Below are 13,265 nucleotides of genomic sequence, written 5' to 3' on the forward strand. Positions count from 1 at the left end.
CGGCCCCCGCGATAGCCATCGGCCCGCGACATCTTGTCGTGTCGTTGGCGACGTGCCGCCGCGTCCTTCACCTGCCGCGATGCGGTGCGCGAATGCCGCCGCCGCTGCGGCGAGCTTCAACACCTCCGGCGCGTCGCCCCGTCACATGATGCGGCAGGGGAATGCTTTCCGCCGCGTGCGAACGACTGGCCGGCCCGCGCTCCGCGGCTGCCGCGGCTGCACCCGCTCCGGCGGCCTGCGACACGACGTCGTTGTATGTGATGGCGGAGGGCTCATATGCCAAGCAGTAGCGGGGGAGACGGTATCGCCAGCAACCTTTCATCTGCCGGCTCCACGGCGTGATGGTCGATGGGTGGAGCAGGGATCGACGGGATGGCCTGCACGACGTTGGTTGTGGGGACCGCAAAGAGGGAGCCGCTCTCGGGAAGCGCGTCTGGGAGCATCTCTGCCACTGGTAGCGCCTCCGGTAGCACATCTGTGTCAGCCTCTGGGAGCGCCTGTGGGAGCATCTCCGGCGTGTCGCTTACTGGTGGGGCCACCTTCTCCTCAGCTTTGTGTTGGGTTTCTTCCCACCCTCTGTATGTAGCGTATGTACATATTTAGTGCTGGAATAACCCATTTTAGTCGTTTACGTGGACTCAAGCCTCACTCTGCGGGTTCGACGGCGCGGCCCTCGAGGTCCCGGCGACGCTCGCAGGCCTCGTGGTGCTTGGCGCGGTCCTGGAGGCCGAGCAGGCTGGCGCAGCCCCAGGGGCAGCGCGCGCGTAGGGCCGAGGCCCAGGCGGCGAGCAGCAGGGCGGGCCGCGTGGCCAGTGGGCCCCGGCACACGGGGCACGTCAGCACGCCCAGGCGGCACGACGCGCACACCACGTGCCCGTTGACGCACGTCCACATGGCCTCGGACGCCTGCGCCGACGCCTGGTAGCACACGGGGCACTCGAGCTGCTCCAGCAGCACGGCGCCGGCGGCGGGGCACGCCTGCGTGATGTCCATGACGCGCTCGTTGTGCTTTCCTACCGAAAATGGTTGTACCACCGCAGCGATTAACCCACCTGCGTGACCTGAAGGGCGATCAGTTCCCGGACCACTCCCCTCAGGAACTGCGCCGAGTCCTGGAGGGTGTCCGCCGTGGCGGTGAGCTCGGCCACCGCGGTGGACGCGCTGTCCATCATGGAGCGCAGGTCCTGGACGGCGCGGTCCCGCTCCGGGGTCGCCTCCACGCCTGGCCCCAGGCCGCGCGAGCACAGGGCCTCCGCCGCCACCCCCAGCGTGTGCACGCGCAGCTGCAGGCTGGACTGAACCTGTCGGGTGGGGCCGCAGCACCGTGTTGCTCTGGAGTAAGTAACGGACTCTGTGCGAACGGCGGTGGCCTGCAAGTCCACCTGTGTGATGCTGCGCGCCGCGCCCTCCGCCGCCACCACCCTCTCCATCAAGTAGTCGGTGCAGGTCTCCGTCAGCGGCTCCCGGGGCGACAGCCGATTGGACAGCTTGATCAGGCAGTCGGTGGCCTCGTTGACGCGGCCGGCCGTGCGGTTGAGCCCTTCCACGACCTGCGCGGTGGCGCGTTAGCTCCTGGACGCGGGCCGCCGCCGCACCCCCTCCTCGCTCACCCTGACGAGGTCCTTGGCCATGGCGACGCGCTGGCACGCGCAGTGCAGGCTGGCCTGGGTGCACTCCCCCGGCCCGCGGCACGCGCCCAGGTAGCCGCCGTCGCCGTGGGGCAGCATGAGGGCGTGCGTGGTGGCCGTGGTGCTGCGCACCAGCGCGATCATGCCCTCCGTCACGTGGATGGTGCGGCGCACGGCCTCGATCAGGCCCCGCTCCGTGTCCAGGAGGCGCTCCTCGGTGCGCGTCAGCAGCTTGGCGACGTGGATCACGTTGACGGAGGCAGCCCCGTCCCGGGGTCCCACTCTGCCGGGCGCTTCCACCCCCGCCGACACACACAGATCGGACGCCATCCTGACGGAAGCAAGGCAATCTCTCTTCAGGGTTTCCCTCTCAAGGTCGTCGTCACGTCATCATCGTTTGAAAGAAGAAAGCGCCAGAAAATAAAAAGTGACTTGCCGGGAGCGGGATGCGAACCCGTGAACGCGCGCGCCATACTCAAGGGGATCAGACGCAAGGAGACCAGCCGGCCAGACTGTTGGGGGACTTACTGGGGGGAATTTACTTACCCGTCGATGAACACCTGTTCTGGCTTTCCATGGCAATGCGGTGTTTCATTGTTGTTGGACTCTGATAAAACCCCTCTAGTGAGCTTTTTCGGCGAACGGTTATCGGAATGTGGAAATTTCGAAATGTCGACTTTGACTTGACCGGGAGCCTATCAGCCCACGCGGCGGGAGGCGACACGGCCGCTCGCTCGCGGGTTACTACGGGGGAGCGTCGCCGTTCCCGGGGGACGCGGATATATTATTTTTACTGCCATTCTATCCCGCCCCGCCGCGCGCTGTCGCGTTGCGGCCCCGTGCTGTCCGGCTGACGGCTAGCCATTCGTCGAACTGGGTGTTGGTCACCGGACCAGATGTCACATTACCACACATTCGGCCCGACTCGGCCGACGTACAGTAATCTGTCTCCGAGGCCTGCGGGGCCGGGGCGGGCCGGGGCCGTCCTGTATCCGGCAGGTGAGGCGAGTTGGGCCCGGCGCGGCGCGGGGTCCCCCTGTCCAGGAGGCCCCTCGGGTCGCCTTGCTCGCGTGGGGACGCGTCCGAACCACCGCCGCCACCTCGCCTCGGCCTGCTTCGCGCGCCCACACTTCGCACGCAGCAGCCTTGGTCCAGTGAGGCGGACGGGACAGGCGACTGAAGGCATTCACAACGCGTGATGGTCTAGCGTCGCTTGGCGTCGCACTGCACGATGGATTAATGTGGTCAGGAGCACAAGCCAGTTTGAGGAGGAGGAGAGGACCAAGGTCCCGCGGCTCCGCGCCGCCCCGCCAGGCCCCGCCAGGCCGCGCGCCACTCGAAACGAGAGACGCGAATTGCGTACCGCCCGGAAGCGAAGCGGACAGGGAGGAAAAGAGAATGCCGGGCCGGGTCCTCATTTAAATTCGCATACATGCGCCTACTGAAGTTTCCAAAGAGGCCTCGTTTTATCATCCACTGGGGATGATCGCTCTCCCTGACGGTCGCGCGGCGTTTTTAGATGATGGGGGAAAGGCGAGTATAGCGACTCAGCCGTCCCGACTCATTTCCAGTTGATTGAGTGAATGTCGCGTCTTGTCGTCAGAATCCCACTTGATTGTAGAGACAAGTGACGAATTGGCTGGGGGCAGCTGCGAGCGGGTGAGGGGCGCGAGTGGGTTGGGTGGGGATGGGGGGTGCAAGCGAAACGGTTCTCCTCGCCGTGAGACAAGCTTAAGTTGGCCAGGCGTCGCGGCGCGGCATGGCGAAGAGGCTCGGGGGTAGGAGGGGTGGCGGGGCGGGCCTGGAGGGTGAACAGGGCTACAAAAGCGCGGCGCAGCGCGCGCGCCAAAGACGAGGCCGGGTCGGATTAAATCTCTTTACTTATTCACTCTTGCGCTCGATTGAACGGCCTCACCAGTCCCCCTGTTAAAAGAGCGGCGTCGAAGCGACTGGGGACGCGGCTCGGCTGCTTAGGCGCACGCCAAGAAAACTGACGAAAAGAGAGAAAGAGAGAGCAATGAATGAAAACGCGCGCCGCTTTTTTGCTCGAGTCGTTTTGAAGAGAGAGAAATATAATGTTTTGGACCCGTGTCTTTGGTAGTCGAGGTAGCAAGGAGGTAGTAGAATGGTTTCCTGGTGCACAGTGTTGGATAATACCAGCTAGCCAGTCCTAGTCCTTGTATCTCGCTCTGGCAGGTCACACTATACAGTACACTTTCACTGAATGCGAGCCAAGCGCTGCGACTCCAGCCTGAAGTTGTCGCGGGGGAGGGGCGCGCGGCGCGGGGCGCTGGAGGTGCGGCTGGACAGGGTGACAGGTGTTTGCGCGCTAAGCTCTCCGTATCAGCTTGCTTATCCGAGCAATGCCTCGGTAACTGGGCAGTGGAGAGCGGCCAGGCCGAGGGCCGGGCCCGGGCCCTGCCGCTCGGCCTGGCGTGCCGCGGGACGCGCAGGGCGAGGCGCAGGAGGTCCCTGCCTGCAGGTCCCTGGAAACAGAACTCCAATACACTGTGTCCTGCGCTGCACTGTTCCGTTCAAGCCGTGACGTGGATCGTGCTCGACTTAAAAACTCGCACAGTTTCTGGTAGAAGTCGTGCCCTTTAGCGTGCGGTATATACTGTACCGCGGTGTAGACGTGCACGCGGGTTGCCTACTCCTCAGGGGCCCGAAGGAGCTGTTACGATAGATGACTTGCGGCCACACACGCTGCACAGTGGCAGCCGAGGTGGCAGCACATCGTATTTACAAAAAGCTGCCCACTCGGCTACCCACCCACCTGGTGCTTGCTCGCCTAAACGGAACATATTTGTCAACATACAATCCGTTTGGCACGGGCATCACCTGGGCGGCCGCACCTCGCTTCGTCCAGAGCCCCGGGGAGCAGCAAGCAGCCTCTCTCCTGATGCTGCTGCTTAAAATTCCACCTTGTTAAAGAAAAGGCGGCCCGCTAATTTTCTTGTGATTTTACATTTTTCGTTGACGGGCGCGCGAGCAATTTATCATCTCGCGGGGCGTCTTGCGGGGGGGAGGAGAAAGGGGGGGGGCACGGGGCCGCGGGGGCGTCCACTAATGGCGGCGGGAAGTGTCGGGCGATGATTTTCCTGCAATCTGTAGGATGTAAGTATATGTAAAGAGCGGCGGGGCCCGGCGGGGCGGCGGTCGCGGGGCAATAAATCAGTTCGCCTCACCTGGCCCGAGGAGGGGAGAGGGGGGGGGGGTGGCGAATAATGATCGGCAGAGTGCCGCGCGCCGCCACGCGCCATTCAAGGGTCCGTATGGTCGTGGTAATTGATTCCACCCCAAGTAAAGTGAAGCGCCACCGCAGTTCGCCGTGCAGAATATTGGTAAAGAACAACCCACAGTTTCGATGACAGCAACATTGCAAACTCGTCGCACGAGCGTGTATGCCGCGGGGTCGGTCGCGCTGCCCGCCGCCGCCGGTTCAAATGTTGGCGCCAGAAGTACCTGGGGCCGGAGCTGGTTGACCGCCTCGACGAGAGATGGCGCTGGCTGTCCGTGGACGGGAGCCTCGCGCGCCGGGGCCCCGCGCCGCCGCGACGCTCGGCCCGGGGAGTGCCGCGGGGCAGAGAGGACGAGGCCCCGCCCCTCGAGCTGAAGGCTCGCTTGTGATCTACATGAGACTACGACGAACACAACGGGTCCCACCGACGTCACCGCGGGGGCCCGGTATACCGAGAAGATTGCGAATCACCTTTTATTCTTGCTGCGAAAACCCGACGTTGATTTTGTTTTATTTATCGCGTCCGACGATGTGACGCGTGAGGAGGAGCGACGTTTTCCGAGGAGTCGGCCGCCGGCAGCGACAGTTGCCGGGTATACGTATGTTTCCTCGAGGCCGGCGTCGGCTCCACGGGATCCTCCTGAATCACGGGTGGTAGCCCCGCAAGCTAACTGCCTTGGCGCCCCCGCGAGAAATCATCCACAACGTGTTCCGCCGCCCGGCCTCCACCCTCTCTGCTCTGCCTCCCCTGCCCGGCCCTGGCCCTCACGTCCCATATTGTCTCCAAGTGTCGCCCTCTTTGCTCGAGTCCCGAGAGAGAGAGAGAGAGAGAGAGAGAGAGAGAGAGAGGGGGGGGGGGGGGAGTGCAGGGAGGTCGAGGCCACCGCATGACCCGTGAGTATCGCCGACCCTCTGTTTCCGCCAGCAGCAGCCTCCCCTTGCCGCCCTCCCCCTCCCCGCTACAGCTACTCGACCCTCCCTTCCTCTACTCTCTTTCCCTCTTTCTCTCTCTCTCTCTCCCTCCCTCTCGCCCCGCACAACACTTACATCAACTGCCCCGTGTCGTTTTGTTGGCGGCGCGGTGCTCTTTTGCGCGACTGTCCGCAGCGCAGGCCGCGGCCTGGCCTGTTATTAGGTGAGTCTCGCTGTCCATCTCGTTAGGCCGCCCTGACCCGGACGGACATGTGATTTACTAATGGAGCCGGTGACACTCGTCCTGGCCTCCCCCCTTCCTGCAATTCACGGTGGCTCCAATTGGACGACGCGTTTTACCCGCGCAGAACGGCGCGCCTCGCTCCCATCCTGCTAATTTAAAGTCGGAATGAAGGAGCGCCGCAGAGTTTCACAGTGATGCGCAGCGGCAGCAGCGGCAGGGAACATCATCCCCTGGCCACCGGCACTGATGTTTTATTTTATTTTTCGAGGAGGTCCAGAGCGCGGTCCGGTCCGGTCCTTTCCTTTCCGCTGAATTAGCAGATGAGTGTAAACGTGAAAGCAGAGCAGCACTCGGACCCGGCGCTCCCGCCTCGGCATCCCCGGGCCGGGCCGGGCGGCACCCTCCCTCCCCACTAACCACCACCGCCGCCGCTACCGCACCGCTGCTGCCGCCGCTGCTGCTGCTGGTTCTGAATACGAAATCGAGGACCTCTCTTTCACCCGGAAACGGCGAATTCCCTCGCCAGCCTCGACGAGCCGCGCCACCCACACACCTCCAACTTGTGAACAACTTCCGACCGCCGCGGGGGTGGCGGGGCGGGGCGGGGCGCGCAAGGACGAGACTCTCGCGGCGGCAGGCGGAGCCCAGGCGGAGCCCAGGCGGAGCCCCGCAGGATGTTCTTTATTTCCAGGATTTTCCGCATCCGGCGGGGGCGCGGCGGCGGCGAGGGGTTGGTTGGGGCGCGCGCAGGACTGTGATGTGGGTCGCGGAAAAACTTGCGCTGGCGGCGAGCGCGCGGAATTTGTGAGAATCCGCGTGGGGATGAGGGCAAAGGGTGAGAGGGGAGGGGGTGGGGGGAGGACGCTGTCGGGCCGGACAGCTCGCGGCAGTGGAATCAATAATGGCTACTTATCATGTGACTGCCGGGCTGGGCCGCGCTGGCGGCGGCGTGCCACCGCGCGCTGGTCCCGGGGGACGACCGTTCCTTTATCGCCGAGGGCCGCCGCCGCGACGGCTCCTCCACCCCCATCCTATCCAATAGCGACCCTTTGGCCCGCAAAGCTAACCGAGCCCCGCCTTAAAACTCGTTTAAAGTCGCTGCCGGCGCTGCTCAAGGCACTCTGACGGACACCTCCAGCCAGAGGAGCTCCTCCACCAAAGACGCCCCCGAGGCAGAGGCGGCCCTCGCGCCTGCCTGGCTACCGCAGCACTTTCTTTACAGCGAGCGCTGAATGAAAGCTTGATGACGAATCCCTTGTGGGGACGCCGCGCAGGGCCGCTCTTGCGCCCGCTGCAGAAGCGCTCTCCGTCAAGGACGCCGCGAGGATGTGGCGGGGCCCGCTGCTGGAGTTCCATGTCCCGCGCGCGCCCCTCCCGGGGCCAACGCCTTTAAACGATCGTTTTGTCGCTTTGTGGGCTGCTCCGCGCCCTAATGGAATCACCCGGGTGGCGCCGGGACTCCCCTCCGCCCGTGTCCTGCCGCGGTATGAAAAGGTTACGTTACGGTTATGGTCAACCTGGCGGTGGCGGGGGAGGCGCGCCGCGGCCCGACCGGGGCTGCCGTTGGGGTGAATTCCAGATGACACGGCCGGCGAGGGAGGCGCGGCGGCGGCCTCCGGGGACGGCCAGGCTGGAAACCTTAGACTGGCAAATAAATCCAGGCGATGTCACTTCCCTAACGGCGGCCGGGCAGGGCGAGGCTAAACTGAAAGGGGTGCGCTGCTGATGCAGGCCGGCCGTGTTATTCCAGCAGCCTTGTTGTTCTTCGTCACTCTCTCCAGCGGCGGGCATTGTGCTGGTCCGGACCGGACGGCGGTCCTCCTGCTGCTGCTGCTGCTGCTACTCCTCAATCCCGCCGCACGCGCGCCCGGCAGCAGCAGCAGCATCCATCATCGGGCGACAATAAGGTGACGGTCCACGGCGTGGCGGGAGCGGGGCGTGACGGGCCGTGTCGTCTGTCATCCCGACTGTCAAAGCACTGCTGCTGCTGCTGCTGCTGCTGCTGCTGCTGCTGCTGCTGCTGCTGCTGCTGCTGGAGGAGGAGGAAGCGGGCGTGAAGAGGCCGGTGATTGCGCGGCCGGATGAGGACACTGGAGGACAGGGCCACTACCGGGCAGCAGCAGCAGGTGCGTAGGAGGTGAAGGACTCGAAGGAGTCTGTCTGTCACCCACGTCTTGCTGAAACCGCGAGGACAAAAACTTGAACAGGAGAGTGACAGAGGAATGAGCGGGAATGAGTGTGACTGCGAGAGAGAGATAAAGAGACAGAGAGAGTGTGTTTCAGAGAGTGAGAGAGAGAGAGAGAGAGAGAGAGACCATCGACATGTAATGGGATGCGGCGGATTATTGAGCCGCGCGAGTAGCCTTTGACGTCTCGTTGCGCGCGTGACGCCGCCGCCGGGACGCCCCTGCCCCTGCCGCGAGCGGAGGGGAGGACGCCGCCATGAGGTCGCGTGTCCGGGCCGGGCCGGGCCGGGCCGGCGGGCTGTGGCGCCACGTGACCGGCCCGTATTGAAATAACAATGCGGCGGCCCGTGCCTAATATCAATGTGTCGCCATTGTTTTGAATTAAATCGCTGTATTAACATCCGCGCCGGCACGCGGCGCCCGCTAAATCGATTATTACGCCGTCGCGATTCTGCGTCTCTCTCTCTCTCTCTCTCTCTCTCTCTCTCTCTCTCTCTCCCTCTCTCCCTCCCTCTGTCTTCCCATCACTTCTTCCCCTTCCTGATTTGGTTTTTCATTATTTGAAGACAGCCGACAAGAGATACACGTACTCTACACCACCACCACCGCCCTGCTGCCGACAAAGCCTCAGGAACATTATTTGGCTTCTGATGTTGGTCTCTGTTGAGCTACATTTTGACATCTTTTTCCTACTTCGGATTTACTGTATTTCGCCGACACATTTTCAATTACATATTGTGTACATATCTCAGCTGCCCCTGTTATATTTTGTGTGAGATCTATTATCGCATTTTAACGCATTGTAAGGAAATTCATTTTGCACTTTATTTTGTAAGAGAACACAGTTTTGCTCATTGAATATGTCACGCGATGAAATTTCGGTAGAGCGTATAGTGAAAAGCCTACATCAAATGCAGTGCGTTGGAAAGGGAGAGAGAGAGGGTGGACAGCGCAACAGTGTGCGGGTGGGGAGGGCAGGGGACGGGGGTGTAATGCGACAAGTGGAATGGTATGCAAACCGTGGTGAAGGATGATGGCTTGTGATGGTCTTTGATGCGCCCTGATGCGTCTGCGAGGGGGAAGTCACTGTGGCCCTGTGGCGCGGCGGCGGCCGGGGCGGCGGCGGCACAGCGGGGGAGGGCGAGGGCGGCGCCCCTCAGTGACATAGCTGCGGGCCACGACCCGGCACTCCGCAAAGGGACTGGGCGAGGCGGGGGTTGGAGACGCCACAGTCAGAGAGCAAGCGAGCGAGCGGGGTCTATTGCTTCCTGCTGTGTCACTGGGGAGAACCCCGGCGCTGGCTGCCTCGGGCGTCGGCGTCGGCCCGCCTTTGTACACCGACGGAGTATTCTAATACTCACTAAACGGGAGCTTGGCCCCGGCACTTTTCCCTCCGGTAGAGACAGTCCTCAGGACTGTCTAAAAACCGCCTTAACGGGTAGCGCGTCCCGCCATCTAGCGGCCAGAGGCCGGAGTCTGACAACACTGACCACCGTGACACGACACGTCCACTACACCCACACACCTAGTGACAGCGTGCCTCCGGTCCGGCTCTAGTCAGGTTAGCTCAACTCCAGGCTTTAGATGACGCACGAGCCGCTCCTTGTCAGCTAGACAACACACCATACTGCCAAGGTAGTAGGAGAGTCGACAATGCATACAGGTGCATTGTTTCGTGTGGTGTGGTTTTGCACTAACGCAACGTAACTAACGTAAGGTCCGTACGTGTTTCTAGGACGCAGTTTACCTCTCTCGTCTTGTGGGCCCCGATGGCAACGTCTTCCGTCACCATGGAGCTGCTGCCGGACGACGTGCTCGTGATGGTGATGCAGTTCCTGGACGTGGCGGACGTCCTCGCCTGCCGCCTCGTGTGCAAGAGGCTCTGCGGCCTGGCCCTGCACCCCGACGTCTGGCGCCACCGGTCTCTCAGCGACGACGAGCCCTGCGCGAGCGCGGTGCTGCGACTGGCCCCGTGCCTCAACAAGCTGATCGTCACGGGCCAAGTCTCAACATTGGCGGTGACCACGACGCGTTGTGCCGTAAAAAAAATGATTCTGCTGGCGACACATACGAAGGCGACAGATCAGATGGCCTTAATGGCCACGGAGTACGCTTATGCAGTATACAAGCAGGAATCCCTAGGGCGCCTCAGGCATCTTGAGCTTTGTCAGATGTACCACCTGCATATGCCTGTAACCGACGTGCTATTGAGAACGGTGGCGTCGTGTTCAGATTTGAAGTCGCTCGTATTTAATAGCGAACTGCCGGTAACCAGCACACGCGTTGTACACGGACCGTCCAGATCGTCACTGACGTATTTTCATTGCCCATTTGGCGAGAGCTCGGCATCCTTCCTGCTCACCATACTGGCCGGGCACGCGGCTACCCTGGAGGAAATTAGCATCGGCTCAGATTTGGACTTCGAAGAGACGGGGACTGCTGACCTGTTAGCCGCCATGCCGAGACTCCGATTTCTGAAGTGCGAAGACTCGCTTCGGGGGTTTGAGGTCGTAGCGGAGTGCAAAACGCTCAGACGCGTGCACATTTGTCTGTTTGGGGACCATGATGAATTCGACGGGCTTCCAAAGTTCCTCCGCCGAGCCAAACAGCTTCGACGTGTCCACCTGGAGAACATTAGGCCGATAAGCGCCGAGTACAGCACGGCGCTGTTCGAGGCCCTAACCTCACCAGGGAGGTCGCATCTGGAGCGGCTGACCCTTGAGGGGTTCGAGGACGTGCGTCCGCTGTTCCACGCAAAGACCTCGCTGTCCCACCTGCGCTACCTGTCTGTGAGACTTGAGTTTATTGACGACGAGATGCTCCTGAGCATCACCCCCGTCACGGCTCCGGCCCTGGAAACCCTGGAGCTACGCTGCCGGGAAAAATGCCGCCACGCCTTGATACACAGGGACGCGGTCAAGGCGACTCTTGCGGCGAACACCTCGCTCCATATTCAGATCTTTTACGGAACACGTAGCAAGTGCGAACCCCAAGATTGCACGGTATGTGCGGGGGGCTGCCACCCAGCAGTAGAGTGGGCTAAGGTTTTCAGGATAGGACTTTTCTCGCATGATCCTGACAAGTGTCCCTCTCTGGAGGCTCACACTGATGACACCGAATGTTCGTGGATCCATATGTGATTTATATTTATGCCTTGATTGTGCTTATTCCGTACTTTTAGTTTTATTTTGTAATACATATGTGAAAAGGGTACTCTTTAGTTTTTCTTTTTTTACGAAAGGTTTATTATTAAACGATTACTAAATTATAATGGTCCTTCGAATCATAACTTGCCTACTCGTTCCCTCCCCTGACACGCCACGCTAAAAAGCATCACGTGCACAGACAGCATTTACGCCCCCAACCCTCCTGTGCGAACGGAAACCGAATCAACTCAATAAGTGTTTGGGACCGTGATGTTAATTTTAGTCATTTTAGTTAAATTTACGCATTTCACATTAGAAACAGTCCTGGGGACTATCTACAAGTATATATATACATCCCCTTTTCTCTCACGCGCCAGTATTGTGGTGGATGTTTTCCAGCGATGCGATCCTGTGGATTTATATTCGCGACATAAATTAGCCGCATACCGCCGCCGCTACCGCAGATGCCACTGGAGTCGCACTCATTTGCCGCCCCCAAACTTTCATCTGCGACACGGCAGCGCGAGTGGCCAGGGGCCCTGCAGTAGGGCGGTGCGGGGGCGGGCGGCGCCCGGCCGCGCAGCAGCAGCAGCGTCTTAAATTAGCTTTCTGTCATTATAATTCCATTTTGCATGGAAATAGGCTTAATTAAAAACAAAGCGGTGATGAATGGGAATTCTTAAGGGGAAGATGCGGCCGAGGCGACAGCAGACAAGCCTTAAGGCCTTAACTGCAATAATTACGACAACGTGTCCGAACAAGTGGCCCTTAATGTCGGCGCGCACCCTGGATTACGATTAGCCCCCCGCCCCTCTACGCGAGTGCGAGTGAGAGCGACTGGCGTTGTCGTCTGGTGCCCACCCCTCCCCGCGAGTGCGAGTGAGAGCGACTGCTGTTGTCGTCCCCGCTGTGTGCCTTTGTGGTCGGCCGCCCTCCTCTTGCGGGGGGTGCAGTGAGTTTTTCAGTCGAGTCGTCTTGTCGTCTCTCTCGCTCTCACGCGCTCTCTGCGTCGTCGTCGTCCGTCTTCGCGGGTCCATCTCTCTCTTCCCCTCTGCACCCTCCCGATCCCCCAGCCCGGTGGCTGATTTAAACCCCGCCGGCAGCCCTTGGGAGGTGATGCATTAGACCAGCAATTAGAAGCTCCTCTCTACAAGTCGCCTCCCCCCCGCGCTGCTGCACCACGGCGGCCACTATCGCTGCAGGAAAATAACACCCCCTCCCCTCCGTGCCGAAGTACGAGACGCTGGCCGAGCCGTGCCGCGAGGTGCCAGTGGAAGGACCGTACTTGTTCAGAGAGGGGCGTAAGTGCGCTCAGACCGCACTCCGCGAGACTGCTTGCCTCGCGCGCAATGGTCCGGAGCTGCAGACAGGAGCAGGCGCCACCCCTGACAGACGCGCGTGGTTTTCCCTGAGGCCGGCCGACTTCTCGACATCCCCGTCCATTTATTTTCTTTTATCTCGGTCCGATTCCGATCCGGTTATGCATCCCCAACTCTGGCGTCGCGCCTCTCTCTCTCCCCGGCCTCCCGGCCACAGGCGGCCGCGCCGAGCAGGGCCTCTGCCGGGCGGCGGCCTCGGCACGGATTAGCGCCGGGACGGGGGATGGCTGCGAGGCAGGAAAAAGAAGAAATGAAAAATATGGTCGAAATGAAAAATAATGGTGATTTAGCAGGGAAGAGGGAGGGGTTGTAATGGGCGGTCGGGTCGGGTCGGGCCGGGGGGCCTTGTCGCAGCAGTGGCCCCGGCAGGAGCCGCCCGCCCTCGGCCCGGCCTCGGCCCGGCCACGTATCTCAATTAGCCCGAGATATTCTGGACACATCGCAAGACGACAGGGGATGAAGCGCCCACTCCCTGCACTTCATTTAGGACACGCCGCCACCTAACCTCAAAAAAAAAAAAAAAAAAAAA

General features: G+C 61.3%; 2 protein-coding genes across 2 annotated transcripts in view; one reads left to right on the plus strand and one right to left on the minus strand.

Moving 5' to 3' along the window:
* The window catches only part of LOC127750234 (uncharacterized), a 22,060-nt gene extending 10,709 nt beyond the window's left edge, over positions 1–11,351 (plus strand). Inside the window, exon 3 of the mRNA XM_052271276.1 lies at positions 9,947–11,351. Within this exon, the coding sequence (XP_052127236.1) occupies positions 9,981–11,351 (1,371 nt within the window). The 5' untranslated portion in view covers positions 9,947–9,980. The remainder of the gene's footprint in view (positions 1–9,946) is intronic.
* On the minus strand, positions 1,044–1,958 carry LOC113204110 (uncharacterized). Its single transcript, XM_052271274.1, has 2 exons — positions 1,611–1,958; positions 1,044–1,550 (listed from the first exon to the last, which is right to left on the minus strand). The coding sequence occupies exons 1-2, from the start codon at positions 1,956–1,958 to the stop codon at positions 1,044–1,046; spliced, it is 855 nt and encodes a 284-aa protein (XP_052127234.1).
* Positions 11,352–13,265: the final 1,914 nt, after the last annotated feature.

This window comes from Frankliniella occidentalis, unplaced genomic scaffold (assembly GCF_000697945.3).
Source record: "Frankliniella occidentalis isolate FOCC.00 unplaced genomic scaffold, Focc_3.1 Scaffold156, whole genome shotgun sequence".
In the NCBI taxonomy this organism is placed as follows: Eukaryota; Metazoa; Arthropoda; class Insecta; order Thysanoptera; family Thripidae; genus Frankliniella; species Frankliniella occidentalis.

Coding starts and splice junctions, on each gene's coding strand:
- LOC113204110 (XM_052271274.1), bottom strand. CDS start 1,958: ATGGCGTCCGATCTGTGTGTGTCGGCGGGGGTGGAAGCGCCCGGCAGA. Junction 1,551..1,610: donor TGGCCAAGGACCTCGTCAGG/GTGAGCGAGGAG, acceptor GCCACCGCGCAG/GTCGTGGAAGGGCTCAACCG.